The sequence below is a fragment of the Bombus terrestris genome, chromosome 4 (genome assembly GCF_910591885.1).
Source record: "Bombus terrestris chromosome 4, iyBomTerr1.2, whole genome shotgun sequence".
NCBI classification, from domain to species: domain Eukaryota; kingdom Metazoa; phylum Arthropoda; class Insecta; order Hymenoptera; family Apidae; genus Bombus; species Bombus terrestris.
Window position 1 is genome coordinate 14093238 of NC_063272.1, and position 23283 is coordinate 14116520.

At 41.4% G+C, this 23283-nt stretch overlaps 1 protein-coding gene across 8 annotated transcripts in view; it reads left to right on the forward strand.

Moving 5' to 3' along the window:
* LOC100651036 (glutamate receptor ionotropic, kainate 2) overlaps positions 1–19716 on the forward strand; it is a 200095-nt gene extending 180379 nt beyond the window's left edge. For 2 of the 8 annotated variants that reach the window (XM_048405375.1, XM_048405367.1), the window contains 9 exons: positions 1357–1536; positions 2139–2276; positions 6007–6204; positions 8084–8309; positions 9574–9738; positions 14149–14249; positions 15390–15597; positions 18971–19259; positions 19574–19716. In XM_048405375.1, the coding sequence (XP_048261332.1) occupies positions 1357–1536; positions 2139–2276; positions 6007–6204; positions 8084–8309; positions 9574–9738; positions 14149–14249; positions 15390–15597; positions 18971–19259; positions 19574–19580 (1512 nt within the window). In that variant the 3' untranslated portion in view covers positions 19581–19716. Of the gene's footprint in view, positions 1–1356; positions 1537–2138; positions 2277–6006; positions 6205–8083; positions 8310–9573; positions 9739–14148; positions 14250–15389; positions 15600–18970; positions 19260–19573 lie in introns of those variants that run through there. The other 6 variants (XM_048405368.1, XM_048405370.1, XM_048405371.1 and 3 more) reach the window with 6 other exon arrangements.
* The last annotated feature ends 3567 nt before the right edge of the window (positions 19717–23283 follow it).

The following is a 23283-nucleotide window of genomic DNA, read 5'->3' on the forward strand; positions in this document are numbered from 1 at the left end:
AATTACTTCGTGTCACGAGGACCCCAGACTAAGCTCAGACCCTTGTCCCGCTCCTTTTATAACTGCTCCGAAGTTTGTGGATTCTTAGGGGATTTCTGTGGAGTGATGGTCGAATCGAAAGGAACAGATAAGAATGTCATACACAAGGTGTCTCAGTTGTATTCCGCTCTAAAGCTTTGAAAGGATGTTCTATGATTGTAGAAATGTAGGTCGTTTGAAGATTTATTGGAGAGCTATAAGAAAAGTAGAAAATACGATGCGGACCATATCTAGTCTTCAAACGTCGTTCGATTTCATATCTCTTGGTTTCATATCGTTTTATGTGTAAGTAACTTTAAAGAAAAGGATACAGAGTAAATATTAATATGTGTAACGAATTAATACGATCGGTTTATCAAGATAAAACAAAATCGAAATAAACGTGCTTGAATAATATATTAATATTTTACCGATATTAATATTCTGTCGATAATCTCGGGATCCATTAATATTCCCCTCCGAATTTCATATTTTTCTCGCAATTTTTCTAAATGACCTTATGCAGTATATTTTTCTTATTTATATCTCTGTATTACCCTGACGATGCTTGGCCAAGAAAACTGGCACACCCAACAGGAATACAATTTCTTTGTTCATACAAGATCGACAAATTCCTAAATATTCTACAGAATCCACAAACAATTTTGCGAATCCAGCTATCGATTTAGTTCCACCTGGTCCTTCGGATCCATCTTCCATTACTTATCGATGATCTTTCGTCGAGCGAATAACAGAAATCAGAAGCTGTCACGTCTGGGAGCACCGATTGTCGGCGGTTTCTGTGGACTCTCGATGGCATTCGAAAACGCTGGGCTAGAGACGAACCGTATTACGGTCCATATTCGCTCGAGTCGCAGCCCAAATCACGATGATTCGCGCTCCAGTTTCGTCTGATGGGTGAAACGACCGGAGAAAAAAGAGAAACGAGAGGATAAAGGAATCCGTCTACCGGTTAAACTTCTGCAGTATGCTGAGACCGGCTATTGTATTCCGTGGCTAGTGACGGGCCAAAGAATAGAAAACGGAATCTCCGATTTCTCAGCGAGATAAAGGATCGTCTTGCGTTACCATTCACGAGGCTGGCAGAGGAATGTAGCTGAAATAGTTATCCTCGAAAAAGTGATTTTTCGCGTGAAAAAATCGTGAATAAACGACACGGAAAAGACGTAGAATGGTTTCGCCTGGGGACCACGAAACGAGGGGAAAATCGGCAGATGAGAAAATGGATTGGGCTTTACCGGGCGATAAGTGGGTAGAGGGAGATATAGAGAGAAGAATCGGGGATTAGTAATCCGGAAATACGTGTAATTGCTGCAGGTTTCCGGGCGAATGCCGTCGAGGCTGTTCTCGTTCATGAATCCCCTCGCCGTGGAGATTTGGTTATCCATGCTGGGCGCTTACGTGATGGTGTCCCTAACGATTTGGATAGTGGCGAGATTCTCGCCTTACGAATGGATTGAACCGACACCCTGCCCAAGCTGCAAATGTCCGCTACAGGTAGGCTCTCGTCGAGTGGTGCTAATCGACTACGGAATTGAATCGAGTGAAACCGACGCAGAAAGGTGTCGTGAAAAAATAGACGAATTCAAATTTCAATCTCAATTTTTTTTTCAAAATTTAAAATTCAATGCCCTATAACTGCAAAATTTAATATTTGTGAGTTTTGTAGTGAATATCAAGTCTGTGGAAGAAATGATAACTAGATTGCGTATTGATCTATTAAATTTCAAGTTATATTCCCAGTCTTCGCAATATCTCAATGTATAATATATTTTTAAAAATTGTTTCAATCATTCAGGTTACCAAAATTAATTGTATAACGTTGCTATGAATTTCCAGAAGTATGCACGAGCAATTGGAAATTCTTTTGCATTACTGTTACAATACTGAAAATTATTCTAAAGCCATCATAGAGATTCTTAGTCAGCTGTAGCATGGTTGAAAGTATTTACACGATCAGAAACGTCGCATTGTTGAACAATCCTATTCGATACTCACGACCCTTTCGATCGCTCGAATAACCATTAACTACTTACGGACAGCTTGTGTAATTGTCCTTGAAATTTCGCACCACTTGGCGGGGGTCCCGATGTCATCAGGGTAGTCACGTGAGCGCGTTGGATCCTGACAGCGACGACATTCCTCTACTGAGAACGGTCAACGAGTTCACCCTGGCCAACAGCTTCTGGTTTACAGTCGGCACGCTTATGCAACAGGGCAGCGATCTCAACCCCAAGGTAAACGTGTCACCACAGAGTCCGGCAGTCGAGAACAATCACTCGTACAAATAAAACCTTCGTAACACACAATTGGAAGCTCGTTGGTTTCTATGAATCCATTCATCTCGAATGTATGAATATACAACCAACGTTATTCGACGAACAAACGACACATTCGCGTGAATTGTTAGAAGAACGATTCCTCGAAACGATTTATAAATTTTATAGGTTGTCAAACTCGCGATACATACAGTATAGATCCGACGAATGAAAAATCTCGGGCCGATTGATATAGAGTTGGCGATCAACGCGGTAATGCAAGTTCTCGTGATTTAAAATCGACTAAAAGTATCTGGAGACACATAACTGAGCTAACAACGATATCACGAGACTGTAAAGTAACTTGTATTTTGTAACGATATTATCCGCCATAAAGGTGACCATTTAAAACAACCTCGTGAAATTCGTAGTATTATCATAAAGGTAGCAAGTGTGGAGGCACAAGCCGCGTGCTCTTAACTGCGTGCTTAGGACCGGGCCACAGGAAAGCCCGGTTTTATTTGCCAAACAATTACGGAAACAACGCAGCTTTGCCCTCGCTCTGGCCTTTATTTTCTGGTTTCTTTGTTTCGTCTTATTCGGTCCGTTTTGAAGGGAGGGGGGAGGGGGCGAGGGAATGCAGTTTCTCTAATTTCTTCTCGCGTTTCTGAGGACACTAGTTTTCGTTGTTTTTAATCTCAGTGGAAGTGTTTTCATCCCTTTTGATGCGCTTTCTTTGGAGAAATTAGGTTTCTAATTCCGTTCGTTAAACTGGATTCCTGGAGAACTTAATGTATGTTATGTTTGAATTAAAGACACCCCATAGAGCATAATACAAAGACAGGGTATTTCGAATCTCGTGTTTATCTAATATTTCATTATATTTCCAAGACCGTGAAAGCGAGTGGTCTCATTTTTCGAAAAGTTTCAAAGGAAGATGATCCATCAAACTCGAGTCATAAAATGGGACGAAGTCTAACGAGCTTCCCTATTTAACAAACGAGAAACACCGTACAAAGCGCAGAAATGTTTCAAGCACCATATGAGTACATCGTGTGACTCTAAACGTAGACAAAACGAGACCAGGAAACAGATACGTTCGTTTACATAATCCGCGGATAAAATTGGAGGATCTATTCACCGTTCTATTTGTCTAGTCTGCCTTTTAACTTCACGTTGAGAATAGAAGAGCAAAGTGCCTTATTCACCCTAGTGATATCTCTTTTTGTTATCGATTACGCAGGATCTTAAGCAGACGAAAGATCTTTTCTCATTCAAGTAGCACGAATTGAAATAGCATGGATACTTTAGTTGCACCGACGAACACGACAGGAAATCTCGATAGAAACAGAACGATCGAGTATCGAGAGATCGCATGTCACCCCTGCATGCACATAGCAGCCAAGCACCTTACATTTCGTTCGCCTCACTTCGGTCGTATCGTTTCCGCTGACAGCTTCTCCTTCTTCCTGTTAGTCCGACTAAATCCAACGGAATTCCCGCTAGAGCAAATTTCTTACGATTTGAAAAGTTTTCATTCGCAGGCTTAAGAAAATTTCTGCACGTCATTCGGAAAAGTCAGTCCTCTTTGCGCGGGGAAAGTTCGAACGTGGAGCAAGTAGTTTCGCGTAGAACTCGACAACGAACTTCTCTGCTAGTCGAGATTACTATGGGAAATCTTCGTTTTTAATCTTTTCTAGTCCATGTGCGAAGTTTTATAGATTAGTAGGTTGCATAAATGGAGCGATAAATATTTGATGAAACAGCTGATAACTTCGAGAACAACATATTTTTGCAACAACATATTTTATAATCGCTATGTCCGTCGTAAGTGCTACGTCCGGCGATAAAAACTGCATGTAATAGCTGTTTATGAAGCTACATTCGCAGCAGGGGTTAAAATGCTTTATAGGGCGTAAGTTGAAAATTTGCCTCGAGCCTGATGTAATAACGTTACATGATCCACGATGCGGTTAATTCATCTTACACGCTTGGTAGCAGTTTCGAAACCCGCCACTAAGTAGTTGCAAAGCAATAAGAGCGCTCTAACTGCATAAGATTTATTTTAGAACCCCTTCTGATTAACACCATTTTCCAAGCAGATGAGAAATAGTCAAAAAGAAATCCAATTTGTACCGAATTACACACAGTTAGAAATTGTTCGTGAGCCAAGAGTTTACTATATACCCTTTTCCACTAAATTGAATCTTCCCTGTGGCCACAGACATAATACCCAGCGAGGTGAAAATGGTTTCTAACGAGACGAGAAACACCTGTACGACATATGGTGCTAGCCGGCTCTGGTGGCATGTGTGTACATGCGGGGTTGTCGTTGCGAAGTTCGAGGAGAATGGCGATTCGGCTGTGAGCTCGATGAATCCCAGACATCCGCGTAAAAAGGTCGGATTCGAGAGTGCTCGAGCGAGATCGCGATCCCCTCCTTTCATTGAAAATGCTGGAATAAACGGGAAAGCGCGGGAAGAAGCTCGCGCCGCGCGGGTACCGCGAGAATTCCTCTCGCTGGAAACTTATCGTTCGAGAGATTTTCCAAGTCGTATCGCCGATGTGACACGGCGAAAGAGAAAATAGAGCAGCGTAATCCTCGAGTCTGCGAGATATTTGCCTCGACACCGCTGGCGATATGAATAAATATCAAGAAACGGGCAATTTCTTTTCTACTGCGGTGGGTATAGCGAAACCAGCCACTTCTATTCCATTTCTTTCATTCTTTTCCTCGCGTTAACAGCCAAATGTCTTTATAAATATTTCTAGAGGAAAATTAAAGCAAGGAAAATTATACTTTATAGAAGATATTTGAAAGATCTATAGCGGCTGTAAAACACACACTGGCTCGTGAAGGTATTTGTATACTTACCACAAAGTAAGTATAATACTTACTTATATGGTAATTTGAATAACATCTTTCATATCGTAAAGTAGAAGGAATTACATATTAAGAAATGTTTCGAGTCACGGTAATCGTTAGCATGAACCACTTGGTACCACGGCTAATGGAACGAAATATGCCATTAGTGGGCTCAGAAGGGTGCAAATGAGACCGCATATTGCATTCTTCGAGTGGAACGTAGCAGAGACACGAAGCTCTTAAATCGTCTCCCGACCTCGATGCTCCACTGACGTGGTTTCAATTGATCGTCGAGGCTCTTTATGGGCTTCCAGGGCACGGAGATGCGATATCGAGGCGACATTCGCAAGAAAACCGATTGCCAGACGCACGCCAGTTATTTCGATACAATGTTTCGTTGTAAATATTTCATTACGTTATATGCGATAAATCTTCTTAATCTTTAATGTAAGTGAAAAATTTTATAAGCTTCAACGTTTGTACATTTTCCACTTTAATTAACAAAATTTAATAAATAAAATTATCAGGTAATTTGAAAATGTATATAGTGATAATAACGAAAATATGAACTTCACTTAAGAATTAATAAATATTTAACAATATGAAGAATTCATAGAATGACACAAATTTCATAATAGATATTGTGAAAAATTTATACGCACCCGATTTGGAAAAATAATGAAAGAAATTGGCTAATAACAACTTCTTGTTTCGTTATTCCACTTGGTCGGTAGTTAAAGGGTTGCAATTTCGAGGCGGCTCGAACGATTTCCGAGAAGGAATTGCTCGCGAGAGGGATGCAATTTTCCATTACGTAAGAGGCCTATCGATCGTCATTATCAGGCAACCAGCACGAGAATTGTTGGCGGAATCTGGTGGTTCTTCACGTTAATCATCATCTCCTCTTACACGGCGAACTTGGCTGCCTTCCTCACTGTCGAGAGGATGATCACGCCGATCGAGAACGCGGCAGATCTCGCGGAACAAACGCAGATTTCCTATGGAACTTTAGAGGGTGGAAGTACGATGACTTTCTTCAGAGTAAGTATCAAAGATTATCAAATTGTTTAAAATGAAATTTAAATAGGAAATCAATAGATGCGAGAAGTTGTGAGTGACGGATTTAATGAACATCTTCGTAGATACGCAAAAGTTTAGAACACGTTGTTAGCAACTAAAGCGAAGTTTAACACAGTTGTGTTGAAACTTACCTGCATGAAATTCTATACTCGAGGATCAAACTAGTTAAATCAAGCCAATTTTTCTAGAATTTGAGTGGTAGACTCGAAAAATGCCGAGTATAAGTAATGTAAGTCCATTGCTTTATAATTGTCCTCTTTCTTCTCGTATATCCGATAGAATCATAGGATTAACGTGGTCTCTTCGTTCGGCCTTCTTCTTCTCTAACACAGAGAAAGATATAAATTCATTGATATTAATTAACGTCACGTGGCTCATTGTCTACGTAGCAGCTAGCATTCTGCAAGAGCCACGATTTTCATTCGCATTCCAACCGTGTCATACGGATATTTTGTTGGACGTGAATCGCGCGTATATTCATAATTCGTTCGAAATATTAAAACCATAAACATACCGTTCATAATGCGAGACAAATTCGACTAATTATCACGAGAGGTGGCTTTCATACCAGCGAATTCGTCGAATATCCAACCTTTAACACCGACTTTTAACGTTATTAAATTCGAAACGACATTTTAACAACGCGTACCCGCTAAATTATATTAATATCGCGATATTGGAATAGCACTTTGCGCGCCACCATGGTCACTGATTTATTCTCAGGACGTACGTTATTACTAAACTCGGCACGCGCCGTATTCGAATGACTGGAAACACGGTCGGAGAAATTTGAAAAAAGCATCCTTTGTAGCGTTGATTGTATCCTCTTCGTTATTTCGTAACCAATACTCTTGAAAAAAATATGCACCGATACATATACAGCCTATCCGTTTTATCTGCAAACACGTAAATATCTCGAGAACTATGGATGATACAAAAACCTTGAAAAGTCTTATGCAAATTATGTTTTTTATCCTATATCCTTATAGTCTGCAACAAAATATTTTCAAAGCACCACATACTTGTATTTTTTGCATAAACCACTGTCGAGATATTAAATTCTAAATTTGATATGCCGGAGGCATTGGCGTTACTTGATGTACCTACCACCACAGGGCATATATATATATATATATATATATATATATATATATATTATGTATAGTATGAAAAAGAACCGATTACGTATGTGTGTGTGTATGTGTGTGTATGTGTGTGTATGCTAAATACTATTCCATCCTCCGGCAGAATTAATATCTCGGTAGTAGTTTATGCAAAAAATACGAGTAGTGTTTCGAAAATATTTCGATGTGGGTAACAAGAATATGGAATAAAAAGATATACTTCCCATTTAAAATATAACCGTGATTTCCATATGGCTTTTCAAGGTTATTGCAAAGTATAATAAATATCGGCATGATACGTATCTACCGTTCGAAAACGTGCGACATTTATTTCAAACATTTTTTCGTATTATTCGTAGTTTTCGAGATATCTGCGTGTTCCCAGATAAAACAGACACACTCTATATTTCTAAATGGCAGAAGACACACCGCGGATATACTATGCTTCACAAACGTGTTTGATTAATTCGAAATAGGGTAAAATTAAATTCCTTCTGCGCTTGTTTTAAACGAATATTCAAATGATAATGGAAATGAAAATAACCAGTTGCGGAACAATTAAACAGAAAACACGTCGCGATACTGGATCTCCTCTCATAAAAAAATTAGTATACGATTACAGTGTGCCAAATTACCTATAGTCCCGATATGATATACATTTTTAGGAGACGCACACGCAAACAGGCAAACGATAATTGTAATATTTGTAATAACAGGACTCGAAGATTGGAATATACAAAAAGATGTGGGAGTTCATGGAAACGAAATCGCCATCGGTATTCGTGAAAAGCTACGAGGACGGAGTGAAAAGAGTGCTCGAGGGTGACTACGCTTTCCTGATGGAATCCACCATGCTCGATTACGCTGTGCAACGAGATTGCAACCTCACGCAAATCGGCGGCCTGTTGGACAGCAAAGGTTACGGGATTGCCACTCCGAAAGGTAATATCGGAAAACAATCGAAGCCTATTTCTGCGGTTCGATCTAATCATAAAGAAATTTCCATCTTCTTTTTTTTTCGTTTTTTCATACTCGCAGAAAAATTCACTCTTCCCCGACATATCCATTCTGTGTAAAAAAGTTGAAAAATTCTTGATGAAGCCTGCCAGAAAATATGATTCTCTTTCCCGGTGAAGTAATAAATTCACGATTGTTTATTTAGAAAATATTTTGTAACCGCTCGGTTTGCAATGCAAGCAAGCTTCTTCGCGTTATAAAACATCCCTCAAAGTGTTTAGCTTCGTGAAAATTATGCTACCATTTTGCCGCGTTTTGTTCTCACGTTTAACGTTTTGCGGTCTTAATTAACACACATGCATTGTGAATAGAAACAACGAGCCTGGCAAGCGTACAAAAGCGTGTCGAACGCTTCACTTTCGCGATATAATGGCCGGCTTGGTACCGTTCGAGCGGTGTACCACGTAAGAAAACTTGCTACGCGGCGAAACAAACACGTAAATATCGTTCGCTGTTAATATCGCACGGCGGTAGTTTGCAGCGCGAGAAATTGCACCGGAATTTAGTGGCAAGCGGTGAGAAAGAAAGGCGTGAACAGCGTTCCGTGGCAAACACCGTAAAGTTCAAGGATTTGTAGCTCGCCCGAGTATAAAATCGCGCTTGAATGACTGTGAAACGGAAAGAAACACAACGACTAAGAGATCCGGCGTTTTCGTTGCGAAATTCGGCGAAGTTCGTCGCTCGCGCGCTCTTTCGTCGAAGGAGATTTAATTAACGCGGAGACGACACTGGGTCCGAGTTTTAAATCCGTGTAATTCGGTTTCTCAGCGGGCGGACACGAGCTGAAAGTTACGCGGAGCTGCTACATAGTCAGACGAGACTGGTCGCTAAGCAATTTCTTAATTGGAATAACGTGTCTGCGTTTTAACTCACTCTTTCGACGCCTTGTTTTGGGTCCGTTTTTAATAACGAATCGTCGGTCGCGTGACGAACATTCGCAAGTTTCCTCGCAAGCTTGCGAGCGAAAACTGTCGTACGTCTTTTGGCTTTGAATGAGCGATTCGTAAGAATTATGAGAGGAGAGAAGAGATCCAGTAGCTCTCCGTTCCGTTTCGTAGTCGCCTCGGGGAACTAAGAAGGACCAGTCGGAGCAATTTCACCTTCTCGAGACGCTTCTCTGAAGTCGGGACGTTTCAAAGACGGGATCACCGGTTCCTTGACCAGCCTAACGAAGTCGTTTTATATGCAGGCTCGCCCTGGAGGGATAAGATATCACTGGCGATTCTCGAGCTGCAGGAGAAGGGCGTGATCCAGATTCTATATGATAAATGGTGGAAAAATACCGGAGATGTGTGCAACCGGGACGAGAAGAGCAAGGAGAGCAAAGCGAACGCGCTGGGAGTCGAAAATATCGGTGAGCCCAACGAGAATTAGCAAATTTGACAATGTGTTTCCGCGTTTAGAAAGAAGGCCAAGATTGTGAGAAAGCTGTAATTTATCGCCAGGAGGAAAGAAGGTATGGAGATAACTTTGTCCAATTTTTAGGTAGCCAAATATCGTGTGAAGAGTTGGAATAATATTATTCCAAGTCATCGGTGATGTTTCTTAATGATAAAAAGTTTCGTTAGTTATCTTCATGTAAATTTAGTTAGGAAGACTGGAGAAGGGAGGATAAGGTTGAAATATCGGGTGAAGTGTTAAAATCTCTACTCGATATTATCAATAGTGTCCTTTGATGATAAAAAGTTTCGTTAGTTGTTTTTACTGCAGATTTTATTGGAAAGAATAGACAGAGAAGAACAGTATGGAACAATGCCTGCTGCGAATAGAGAAAACGATTTTATGCAGAACATAATTGGCACGGTGTGAAATGTTTGAGGTGGAGAATTTTCATATAACGAATGTTCCGTTAATTAAATTCGAAATACTGAAACAATGCCATCGATGTCACTGGCGTGAAACGGCTGTCTGTGTCGGAACGGGTCGATCCAAATGAATTCATTTCACCGAAATAATTTGGAAGCCCTATAAAACGTCCACGTCAAATAATAAACGTTGAAATAAAAACGTAATTATAAAATAATACGAATAAAATTGAATCTACTTGACGTCTCTCTATTAATGTATAATAATAGCGAAGATATTTCTCGATAATAATCACGATAACGATCATATCGGTAATTTGAGCCGTACAATATACATATAATGGCAGAGGTGCTATAGAATTTTCCTGAAAATTTGAATGACTGAGTATCGTTGATCTAGACTTGCTATAATTATACTCTGCAATTTACGAACGTAAATGAGGTCGATGAAACGTGTACGGAACAGTGGCGTCGAAATCATTAGGTTCGTTCCGATCGTTTCTGCATCCCGCGCAGTGTGTAACTAACTTAATTTGTGGGCTTTCGGCGAGCCTGTCAGGTTACATAATCAACTACGGATGGATTTCAATCGAATATAGTACAGTTACGTAACATGCCATTTCCAGACTGCCAAAACCCTTTTGCGAAACTCAAGGAAGGATATCGATCGAGAGATAAGAAAGGGAATAAAATATAATAAAATCCTAGCTATTTATTTCTATTTGTACGGAAGAAAGAAAAATCAAAATACGCTCTTTTGATTCGAAAAATCAGTTCATTAGTTGCGGACACTTCACACAACAAACGCCAACAAAGAGAGTAAAGTGTCGACACGGCGGAAGTGCAACACAAGACCTGGAATGCTTTCAAGCTCAGAGAAATCTCGTGAGATGTTCGTGGAGAATTTTTCTTGGATGTCCCGTGGAACCCTTTCCGGATTTTATGGAAGTCACAACAGATCCTCGCTTTTTATTTTCTCCTGCCGGTCCTTTGTATCCTTCTATTCTTTTTTTCCTACTAGCGGAGAATTCCTGCCATTCATTCTTTCTCTTCTTTTTCTCCTCTCGCTCCTTGTCGCTGACTGGCCTGCAACTTAGATAAGTACCCACTTTGCCACCAGCGCGAACGTACTCGTCGAGACAAGAAAAAGGACAAACGATTCTCGTACACCTCGTGAAATTTCAGTCGCACCATTGCTAATCGCCATTTTATAAGACACGCCGGTTATTTGTAAAACAAGGGATGAGAAGGAACGATAGGAATCTTCATCCGCAGGGACTTCAAATTTTACATTCTTACGTATTGTAACATATGAGTTTCGCATGTATCTACATTCAAATACCATGCCCTTTAATTTGATAAATCCCTAACTATAATACTCGTCTATGATGAGAGAATTCTAAATTTTTAATTTTTGTATTTTACGGAATAATTACATAGCGATTCCACATTTTCGTCTGGCAATGTTTAACCTTACCAAATATCTTCTCTCGCAAAATCAATATTAAAGCTAATACTGAATACTAATACAACACTGAAACGAACCGAGAATAATTAAGCTGTAGCCAAAATTACTCGAAATAATCAGAATTACTGAGCAAACGCAATCATTGGATAAACGTTCCTGCCCTATTCCTTCTAATTGCTTCATTAAACGACCTGAAATCGTGTTTCAATTTCGTGAAAGGCGTCGTCTACGCTGAAAGGTACTTTTCGACCTGACTCGGTGACGAATACAGAAGTTATCAACGCGAAACATGAATCGTAGCGTAATAGCCAGACGTTAAGACGTCAGCGTCGTCCCTCAATTTACCGCGAAATCGTGACGACAAGAGAAACTGGTTAGAAAATAGAAGCGCCGACCACGCGGGAGACTCTGCTATCTCCGGCGAATTGTCCTTTAAATCGCGACGTCAGCGTAGTTATGTAAATATGGCCGATCTGTTGAAGCCCATTACGTTCCTCCGCCAAATAATGCCGATGACGAAAGGACGCGTTCCTACTTAGCATACAGATGAACTTACACTGTGGACATCGAGCAAACTATTTTACACCGTCGTCTATTTCTATGTGGCGGATGCACCATTCTTTGTACTTATCGTATTGCGAAATGAAACGGTGGTTGAACTTGTACCGATTTACTTAGATCAATTGGAAAAAGTATCGTGAATTTTGTATACCAACCAGAGGAAATTGGACAAACTTTGGAGAAAAATACGAAACGCGGGTTAATTTAAGAAAAGGGCATAACAGCCGGAGAAATAGAAAAATCAAGGAATTTGTGTATAATTATCAGGTAAAATAGGAATTCATCAGTGAAAAAAACGTACAATTTTTCAAGAAAAGACGCGTGAAGTTGTTGGATGGTAGATTTTTGAACCTTTCTTGTTGCTGCAACGAATTTTCTAGACAATCTAACACTAATTCCTGAACTATCTCTGGAGAACATGAGGCAAAGCGAAGGAATTTTAATGGGAAATTGTTTTACATAATACTGCAATGCAACAGCGCACTGTAGCATATAGCGCTGAGAAACGAAGGTAAAAGTAGCAATACCCGTGCAACGATTAAGTAGAAAGTTAGGCGAGCCGATTCGAAAGCAAACAAACATAGCAAAGAACTGGCCTACGTGCAGAGATACGTAAAGTTTAAAGCATACATATGGATTTGAATTTCGGGAATCCCATCCAGTTAAAAGAGGAATGAGAAAACGCCTGGATTCGTATAAAGACGAAGTAGATATCCGATGTGACGAGGGAATTTTTCATAAAGCACACTAATTGAGTCGTAATGACGATTTATTAATTTATTTGAGACTCAAAGGTATTACCGAGTATCTTTATATTCAACGTTCCTTCCGCTGTGATATAAAAATTGACGAAAGGATGTTTCACGGCTGAACTGCTCCAGACGGACTTCGTAATTTACAGAGGATCGAAAGTTTTGGCGAGAAAACTTCGTTGGATCCAATATCGAGACGAGGTGCAACCGCGCGAACTATACAAAATGATCGGCATAGAGAATAAATTCCAATAGAATCCCGAAAACTCTGTAGGATTATTCTAACTTCACAACTTTATATCTAGCAAAATATAATCAGAATTTTTTGAACAGGAAATGAGATATAACTGTGTGAAAAATCACGCGATATGACACTGTTGAGTTAACTATCCAAATAAGCAATTATCAATGGTAAAAATAATAGAAACATATATATCTATTGAAAGATACAAAAAATGATAATACTCGGAACAGCAGTGACAATGAGAAAAACGCTACAATAGTAACAGAAGATCATATAATCTTTAATACCATAAAGTCATGTAATCTTTACACCATACAAGTGCGAATAAAGCTGTTCGCATGAAAATGATAATAAAACGAAGAAAAATTACATATTTTTTGATTCGTAATTATCTGATAATATAACAATACTTTCCCTTCCTAGTCGTATAATTTTCATGACGAAAAACTTTTCACTAAATTCAAGGGAAGCTCCCATTGAATTGTACATCCTTCAGACTATGTTTATGAGATCGCGATACACAAGCTTTCTTTCACAGCGTAAATCTTTTTCTTCTCGTGAAAGTTCCAGGCCAACATCGAAAGGAGAGTGACGAAAGGGAAGAAGAAAACGAGTAGATTCAGACAGGCTAACAAAAACGTTGGCCACGGGGGGGCGAAGAATGACGTAAGCGTAAATAACGATAGGGTCGTATAGATGGGAAGCTAGACAGATGGATAGATAAATAGATAAATACATAGGCGTGGAAAGGGCGACGAAGGATGAAAACGGTAGGTCAGAGGGTGATAAATAGGAGGACAGATCCCAGGGACTGGGTGAGTCCGTTGGTTGACAGCTACATTAACCGTGAAACGCGCACAGGGCAACACCAGAAAAGAAGCAGAGACAGCCTGCGGCGATAAAATAATGAGCTTCCGGTTTTCCTCGTTTCCAGGTGGTGTCTTTGTCGTGCTGGTTTGCGGGTTGGCCCTGGCTATCCTCGTCGCAGTCCTCGAGTTCTGCTGGAACTCCAAGAAGAACGCCCAATCGGACAGGGTAAGCGAACGAAGTACCGAGATACTTGCGTGCGATTTCGTGCTTCGCGTGTATGTGCTGCATGAGTGTATTTTCCTCTTCTTTGCGTGCAAGGCCGCTCGTCTCATCATCGGTGTGCTTTTTTTTATCATTTTCGCATTTTGTATTTTTCGCCTGTTATATCTCGAAACTTCGATGAAAAACGACTGCATGACATATCGATGATAAAAATGTACCGTTTGATTTTTAAGTTTTTGACCGAGCGATTTGCCTGTAGAACGACAGAATCACGTTACATTTATTTGATTACACGTGGTATAGCCGGCTCGTCTGAGCACGCACGTTCCCGTTCTACTTGTTTGATTTAAATGCGATACTGTTCCACATAGCGAGTTAAACACCAATCAAACAGCTTTCATATCAATCCGTTCGATGAATTTGCAAACAGATGAAGCATGCTAAACATTACACGCTTCCAAAAGCTGTGTCGTGTATCCTATGTAAAACCAGTCAAAGAATAAACGATTATGAAACGCGAAACTCACCAGAGATTCGATACACAAAGAATTATTTATATTATACGATAAGAAGGTTTTTTTGAAGCTTTTGTAGTATTTGGATCTCTTTGAATATCAACATAGGATAAGAAATGCAATATGAAACCATATCGCTGTTTGAAACGAAACCCAACTGTTTGGAAAAATTTCACTTCTCAATACGTATAAGATATATCAACGCGCAATAAAAAATATAAAGGCGCAAAAATTTTCGTTTTAATCGATGACAAAGTTGAGAGTATAAAACATCAAACACATTTACCTCTATATCTTGTCCTAACACAAAGTTCTGTAGAATTTTAACTTTACGTGACACAATGTTACTAATGAAACTGTTATTTAAATACCGTCTCTAACTCTTCCTCAATCCTATCGTCATTTACAATTTGTAAAGAAGCTCATCACAAGCATACCATGATTCACATTGAAAATTCACGATGAAAAGCGGCCTGGTACGCAAGAGGAATCGCATGGTATCGAGCTCGTCTGGTGCGATCGTCTTTCTGTATCATTTGTTGGTATTGTTGTGCCTGTTCTGCCGGTCCCTGTCCATGCATCGGTGGCAAAACGAAAAAAACGTCGACTCGACGCCGCGGCACGGCAGTCCCTGTGCGCCGAGATGGCCTCGGAATTGCGGTTCGCCGTGCGGTGCGGCTCGCGGCAGAGGCCAGCCGCGAAGGCGCGCAATTCCGACGCCGCGGTGCCGTGCGACCGTTGCAGCCCGCGTGCCACCAGGAGGAGAACGCGATATTGTTCAACCGGCCACGAAGAAACTACCTACATTCCGAGCATCGAGATACCACGGTTAAATGGTGTAAGTCTTGTCCCTCACGACGGGCTCGTGACGATGGCCTCTCTTCCAACTTTCCTTTCTCCCTCTTTCCATATCCTATTGTTATTTGAAAAGGTAGTTTACCCCTATATCTACTTGTTCTATACGTACACGTGTATCACACGTAAACGTGTTATATCGCTCCGTTCTATTCTAAATTCATCGAATTACAAAAGGTTTTGTCACAGCCGAGAAGAGAAGCCATCGGTTGAACGCGGAGCTGTGCCACTTTCACGGTAATTCGATCTCGAAGAGAATAACGTGTAACGAAGACACCCACGTGAATTATTATCAACGAACGATTTGACTCGGGAACGTACCTTGTTGGTATACCGACGCCAATTTTCCAGCGTAACAATCGAAAGATTCGATTACCGTGATATAGGGACAGTCCCCATGGAGCCTACCAACAGATCCGTGCGTTTCTTTCATCAAGCTTCGAAACACGTAAGAACGCACGGGAGAGAAAACGCGAGAGGCCACGAACGCGAGAAGGGAGTATTGCAAATAGGGAAGTGCTTGCGCGAGAATTGTCCCTTGATTGTCCTTTCGTGTATCTTTTGTATCTCGTTTTCGTACGTTTTTTTTTTTCTTCTTTGTATCTCTGTCTGTCTCTCTGATAATACTAGATTCAAATATACGTTCTGTTGTACATGGAGTAAATTTATTTATTTATTCGTCTCTGTACGTGAATACGTAAATACTGTATGTTCTGCATTTTGGCACGGTCCAATGTATCTTGCTACTACTAGCGAAACGAGCACCGCGCGTTTAATCACAACTGGCGCGGAGCTCTCAGTCACGCACGCTTACATTCGCAGTAATCGCTTCGACATACGCGCCCTTGTGTACGGGCGCGTGTATAAAACTTGGTTGCATGCCTCGTATTTCTGTTAAACGATCGTAAAACGATCCAACGCGACGACGACGTCACTTCAAATTCGTCGTCGTACAGTCGAACGCCTCTAGCCAACGTTTGTTCGCTGCCTCGCCGACATCTATCGTTTTGCCGTGCATGTTCGAATTTGTCGAATCGCCCGTTCCAAGTCGAGCAAACGAACAGTCGTGAAGGGAATCTAAGAACAGTGCCACGCTTGGTACTTTATATCGATACCGGAAAGGATAACGAAACGTTTTGAAATTGGAAGAGGAAGGAATACCATTTTCCAAATTATTTCTATTTTCGTTATTTCTTTATTCGAAATTATCTTTTCTCTGTGTGGTACGAGAAGGAACATTTGGTTTTAATAGGAAAATTCTCCGGGCCATTGGGATATCGATACGATACCATAGCGTTAAGTAACTCGTAAAATTTGATTTCGCGAAGTTGCTTGCCGTTACAGTACGGCGAATATCGGCTCTTCAACACGATAGAATAGAGTGTTCGTTAAACAGCGATCGGAAAAGGAACGTGGCCGACGCGAAACTATTCGCCGTGCTCGAAAGCTCACGTGAATGGTGCTTCTGATCGTGTCGGAAGTGATTTTTCCGAGCTACGTCACATTTTCCAAGCTCGTTTCCACGTAGCCAACCAGCAGGTCCTCGGAATATCTCGAAATGTGCGTAACTACGACTACGAAGAGAACACCGATCATCAATATTCTGTTAGAAAAAATAACAAACTAAACGAAAATTATCAAACTCGTTTCCCTCGTATCTTTGCTGTCGAACAAATTCCACGGACCCGGACGGAAATTTTCTCTGTTACCTGGCTTAAATCTCGGAAAGTTGTGTAACAGTGATTATTGGATTTAATTAGATCGCGATGAATTATACATTTGCAATGTTCAATTGAAAATTAATTATAGAACAATCGTAACCGGCTTCGTTATGTCGATTTTAAAATGAAGTAAAATTTCCCTTACTTGATAGAAATCAAATTCGAGATAGATTTTCACTTCGAGATCCGCTATTCAGACTAGAGTTTAATTGCAATTTAAACGAGACAGGATCAGCGGCTCGGTAGAATTTCGTTGGAAAATTCCACGGCTTAAAACTATGAACCAATCGGATTTCCAGTTTTGTAGGTTTCAGCGAGAACGAAAGGAAAGCTTGGGTCTCGAATTCCGAATTCCACTTTCGATACTTTAATCAGCGACACGATGCTTATCGATACGGCAAAATCCACGAAGAATATTTATTGCAATGCTTTAAACCTCTCGGAAGTTCGCTGACGATCTTGTTTTTCTATCGTCTCATCCGTTGATTCGTTTTGATAAAAGCAAACGAATTTCTCGTCATTCCATGAGGGATGGGTGTAGATCAATATTTCTCAATAGACATTGTACGATTTGTCTAGGCTAAGAGTGATTGGAAACTTAGAGAGCTCTCCCTCGATCATTTCTTATGGACTCTGCTTTATTCGTGTAGTTGAACTATTCCACTTCTATATGCAGTAAACAATTTTTCTAAAGTTCTAAAGAGATTTTAGGAATACCACTTTCGATTCGAAAGCTCGGAAACAACCTAAGTAAAAAATTTGGTGTCAATCTATTTTGCTCTACGTTGTTTTTTAGCTATTCGCGTAGTTTAATTACATCGTGTATCCAATAAAAAAATTTTCTGGACTTTCGAAGAGATTGAAAATCGGTGTTTCCGAGTCGAAAGTACCGAAATAGTGCCCAAAAATTCAAACCGAAAAATTTAGTATCAAACCGTTCTATATGCAAGTTTACTCTCTCGGACAAAACCGAAACGTTCGAAACACAACGCTTCCGCGCGGAAGCGCGGACCTCGCTTCCACCGAACTAGCGGTCTGCGTTTCGCACGGTTCATTCCCTCGTTCCGCAACAACATCGCTTTTTCTCTGGAACGGGAGGGGGGGAAGAAAGAGAATCTATGGTATATGCGACTACAGTTTCAGGAAAGTCCCTCTCGCCTTTGCTCGCCGATATTTTATTGAATTTCGATCCTCGCAAACGTATACATATTTTTATCACAAATAAGTTCTTTTTTCGGGAAGTCGCAGCTGGACGTTGGTCGTTCGAATCGATACGAGGCAGATTCCGTAAATCTCGGGAAAATTGAAGCGTCAGCCGATCTAGAGAAAAATAGAAAAAGAGCATGCACGGTAACGAATCTAGAGACGATTGCAGTAGAGACTCGTTGGAACGAGGCGAGGACGAGACCATAACGCGTAACGATTTCGATACGTAGGCCCACGCGAGGCGGAGAAAATTCCTTTAGGAGCTTGGAAAAAGTTATAACAAGTTTTAACGAGACCTGGCAACTTTTAATAACTCGCTCGCTCGCAGCTACGAGACGTAGAGAGGCCTCGGGGTGACCGAAAAGGATTACCCGCGACCAATCACCACCCCGATATAGCTAACACCTTGTGCTTCCTCTTTTCTCAGCAGGAGGGTGGTGCGTTGTCGATGACGGAGATGAAGAAATCATTGAGCTTCGATCAAGTGGGAGCGGCCCGTGGCGGGAACACCTAGCACAGGCCTCATCCTCATCTTCATCCTCAGCAGCAGCAACAGCAACAACAGCAACCACCACCGTGCAAAGCCACGCCCACGCACACACGTCACACACACTGCCACTCACATTCACACAGCCACAGTCACAGTCATACGCACAAGCACCAACCACCCCCACCGAGGCAGAGACGGGGCTCTTCAAGCATCGTCTTGGGTCAAGGTTAGTTACTTCCAGATGATTCCCTACGCGTGATACGAGTACCCGCACGAGTCCCAAAAGAACTAAAATCATTTTTTTTTCGTTAGATCTTGAAATTGCTCTCATATAAGAAACAGACATGTATCATACGTGATCTTCATTTCTAAAACTATAAATTTCGACGAAATATTCGATGAAAGAAACAGAACATTAATAATACGTTAAGATAAAAAATTTTTTAACGGAAAGAACAGTGAAGCGTCCATATTTAAATATGAAAGAGAAAAAGAACTACTTACGAAAAGAATATAGGAGAAAATGTCTTTAATGCGCAGGAGGTGACCATCCTGAGAGTATTCTCTGGAGATTCGACTGCGACCTGGCGGGTGAACCAGACGTGGTAATATCGCCGCCACCGCCACCGCCTCCGCCCTCGGCGGCTGTATCAAGGACCACGACCCTTTGACCAATACTCGAGGAGGTGCCGACAGGTGTGCCCGTCCAAAAGGAACTGCCCACCCAGGCCTCGGTAGTAGTGAACGTGGTCGACCAAAAGGAGACCTGCTTATAGCATATGTAGTCGCCGGGGCGGCTGAGTCGACCACAACGCGGCCCGGCTTTTGCCATCGGCGACGTTGGATCATCGATCGATCGACTATCCACGTGACGACACAACAATGTAGATTCGTTTAGTAAAATACAGAACGAACGTGGACAAGTTGCGACGTGTGCCAAAAAACCGGTCCATCGGTATGGATCATCTAGGACGAGAGATCGTGTCGAGGACCATGTTACCAATACACGAACAGAGACGTTGATAGAGATGGAACGCGATAGAGATACGTCGACCATTCTACAAAAAGATAAAAAACGAACGGTGGACATTGGACGAAGTTCGCCCGAAATAGCGAATGAAATTGTCGTGCTGATTGCAAATGAGAGATCGATCGTAGAACGAGGTGTTTGATACGAATAATCCGTATTGTTCGATGCCAGAGGTGGATGCTCCTCGAGCGGATGTTAATAAAACAGGATCGATTGCACGGCGACCGAAAGGCGTCACCGTCCAAACGACCGCGTTCCATCGACCTGACGAAGCTGAATAGCAAATGAAACACCGTGTGCAACGCCAATCAATCGGGTGAGCGAATCGTTCGCTACTCGAGGCGAGGACTTTCGAGGCTGGGGGGAAGGGGGGTCGAATAGTGGTTAAACGGCCGATTCAATTGCCCGGACTGCCCGACGCGATGGGTTCGGGCCGATTTCCAAGCTAAACATATCGATAATGGAGCCAGAAACGAGGTCGAGAACTCGGGCGGTGGGTTCTCTTTTGGCACGCTGAAGAAGTAGCCTCATACGCAGCCAATGATGGAAAAGAACCATGTTACTATCGATCAACGACCACGATACGTGTGATTAGACTCGGACCAAAACTCATAGTGATCACTGCCAGCAGTTAGCCTAACATAGTCAAACGATCTAGTACGATGTGAACAAAGAGGAAGCTTTAATCCGGCCGCGTGTTTATTCGAATTCACGGCCTAAAACCTGATCCTTGCGTTTACCTTCGCGAAAAATCGATTCTTGAGAGTCGACGTGACCAACGAAGATTTTTCGATTCGGAAGATCTCGATCGCAATGTTACACGAAACATGCACAATGAAGTACTATTTAAGAAGAATGGAACGAAGAATATACGTGGGATACGTTACAACGTTTAGAGAGCAAGATTTAGATAAACGACGTGTTTACGAACGAAGATTAATGGCCTAGGACGGGTGTACTGTCGTCATCTTTTCGACCAAACGACCAAGGCGATCAGAGATAACTAGGAAGAACGAAGATGAATTAAAATTTATCGTCTTATAGACAATTAGAAAAAAAGAGAATAAAAAGGAACAACTAGAGCAGCCTCGGCCGTTTCCTGCGAGAAGCGAGACGAATCGGAGGACGTAGTACAAAATTTCCAAAGCGTTACCTGAGTGTTTACGATTTTGCATCCTGAGCTTTGTTTCCACGCCGTTGTGTCCGCGAGCACAGTCGCCAACGATGGACTAACAACAACTTTGCGAGTCCTACTGCGCCGCGAAATAAAATTTTTCACGCGTTTTATACAACGGAAGGAAGGACGAGGAACAAATTCTGCGAATGAATTTCTCGGCGTGCCAGGCAGCCTCGGAAGATCGAATACAGGGATCGATCCTCGCTGTTACATGCATCGTACGAAAATATTGTAGAAAACGGACCAGAGCATCCTGTCGACGAAGGAAGCGTGCTTGGAGAAATAGTTCGTTGATTCGACGGCGTTCTGTATTATAATAGACACGGTTGTACATGATCGAATTTGTTCAGCGATTGGTGATTCACGATAGAACATACTTTTACCGGACGATTGTATAAAGGAAAAGATCACACGTATGGACGCGTACACGACCACGTTGGTACACTGTGTACGCGCGCATACCCGTGTCTTAAATTTAGTTTACATGTAATGCCATAGGTAAGTGCGTAGCCACGTAAGAAACCTAGTCATATTTTGACACGATCGACAGTTTATTATCGAGACGATACGATACGTTGTACAGTGACCGTTTTTTCACGAAATTCGAACAACTGACGCCGTTATCGAGAAGCGTATTCGATGGCGTTTTTAGTGTTGCGCACCGCGTCGTACACATACAAACAAACACAAACATACAAATAGATACACAAAACACATACGTACTGTGAATATACAAAAGGAACTATGTTTGTTGAAAGAAAAAGAGAAATGAACGTCGTTCGACGGTTTTATTAAAGCGTTATTAACGATATCAAAGGGAAGGGGATGTAAGGGTGTATGATTGAGCGCATGTGATAAGAAACAGGAGCGAATCGTGCCAGAAAAAAGGATAATCTATACTGATGTCATGGATGACAAACAGCAACGATGATTTTTAAGTTACGTCAGATTATCGATCGCGTGACGTTGCGTAATTGATAATGAGACGACCGATGCGACCACAAATTTCCTCGCGAACGTTTTCAAACGAAAACAGCGACGTATATTGTGATTGCGCTGCCAAAAAATAAGTATATTCTCATTTGCATAGATAATTTTAATGGGAGCGTAATTGAAAGTCGTGGATATTAATCAACACATTTGTCGAAACTTTATCACGTCGTTGATGAAGAGTTCATTTTGTCGGAAGAGAATGAAAAGACACGGCAAGAAATTTTCAATGGTTCCCGAAATAATCGAGTCTCTGGTATGAGATGCTCGCGTAATTGCCTTCGGAGGAACACTAATCCCAGCCTGCTGATAAATGAATTCTTCGTCCGCGTCGATTAATTAAGAGACTCACCCTCGTCAAAGTCGAGACACGTGGGTTTATCGAACCGACGTTCGTTCTTCTTTGTCTGTTCTCGTGTCTCTCATTTCGGCTCGTTCGTAGGTCGCGATCGGAATTTCGATTTGCCTACGCCGGAAGCGCATAAATTGCGGGCACGATTCGTTCTCGAAGAGAGGGCTGACTAGAAATCATCGTGATTGCGATATTTCGATGAAATAAAATTGAAGAGCGGAAGCGTTTGCGGAGATGAGGGGGATATTATTGCGACGAATATTACATTGCCGGGAGGGAATGAATTGAGGCGTGAAGTGCTGGTTGGGAGAGTGTTCAACAGTTCATAACTACATACTTGTCGCGTCATCACTGGTGTGCCACTATTCAATAAATAAATTTTATTTACTTAATCGATCTAGACATTTCTACATTTGGTGTAGCAATTGGAAATACGTTGACTTTCTTTTTGCGATGGAGGCTCTGAGAGCTCGAAAAGGAAATTTCATTTCGTCGATCAACGATTGCAAGAGTTTCTCCTCTCTCGATTCTCAGCTCCTCGATCGAGTGAATGTGATACGCAGTGAATCGTCAACTTAAACATATCTCTCCGAAATAAGACAGACAATTAAATGTTGTTATATACATGTTTTACTGAATATTATCACTTTTTCTATCTCCGTGCGAAATTCATCCATTCTTAGTCAAACCACGATTAAAAC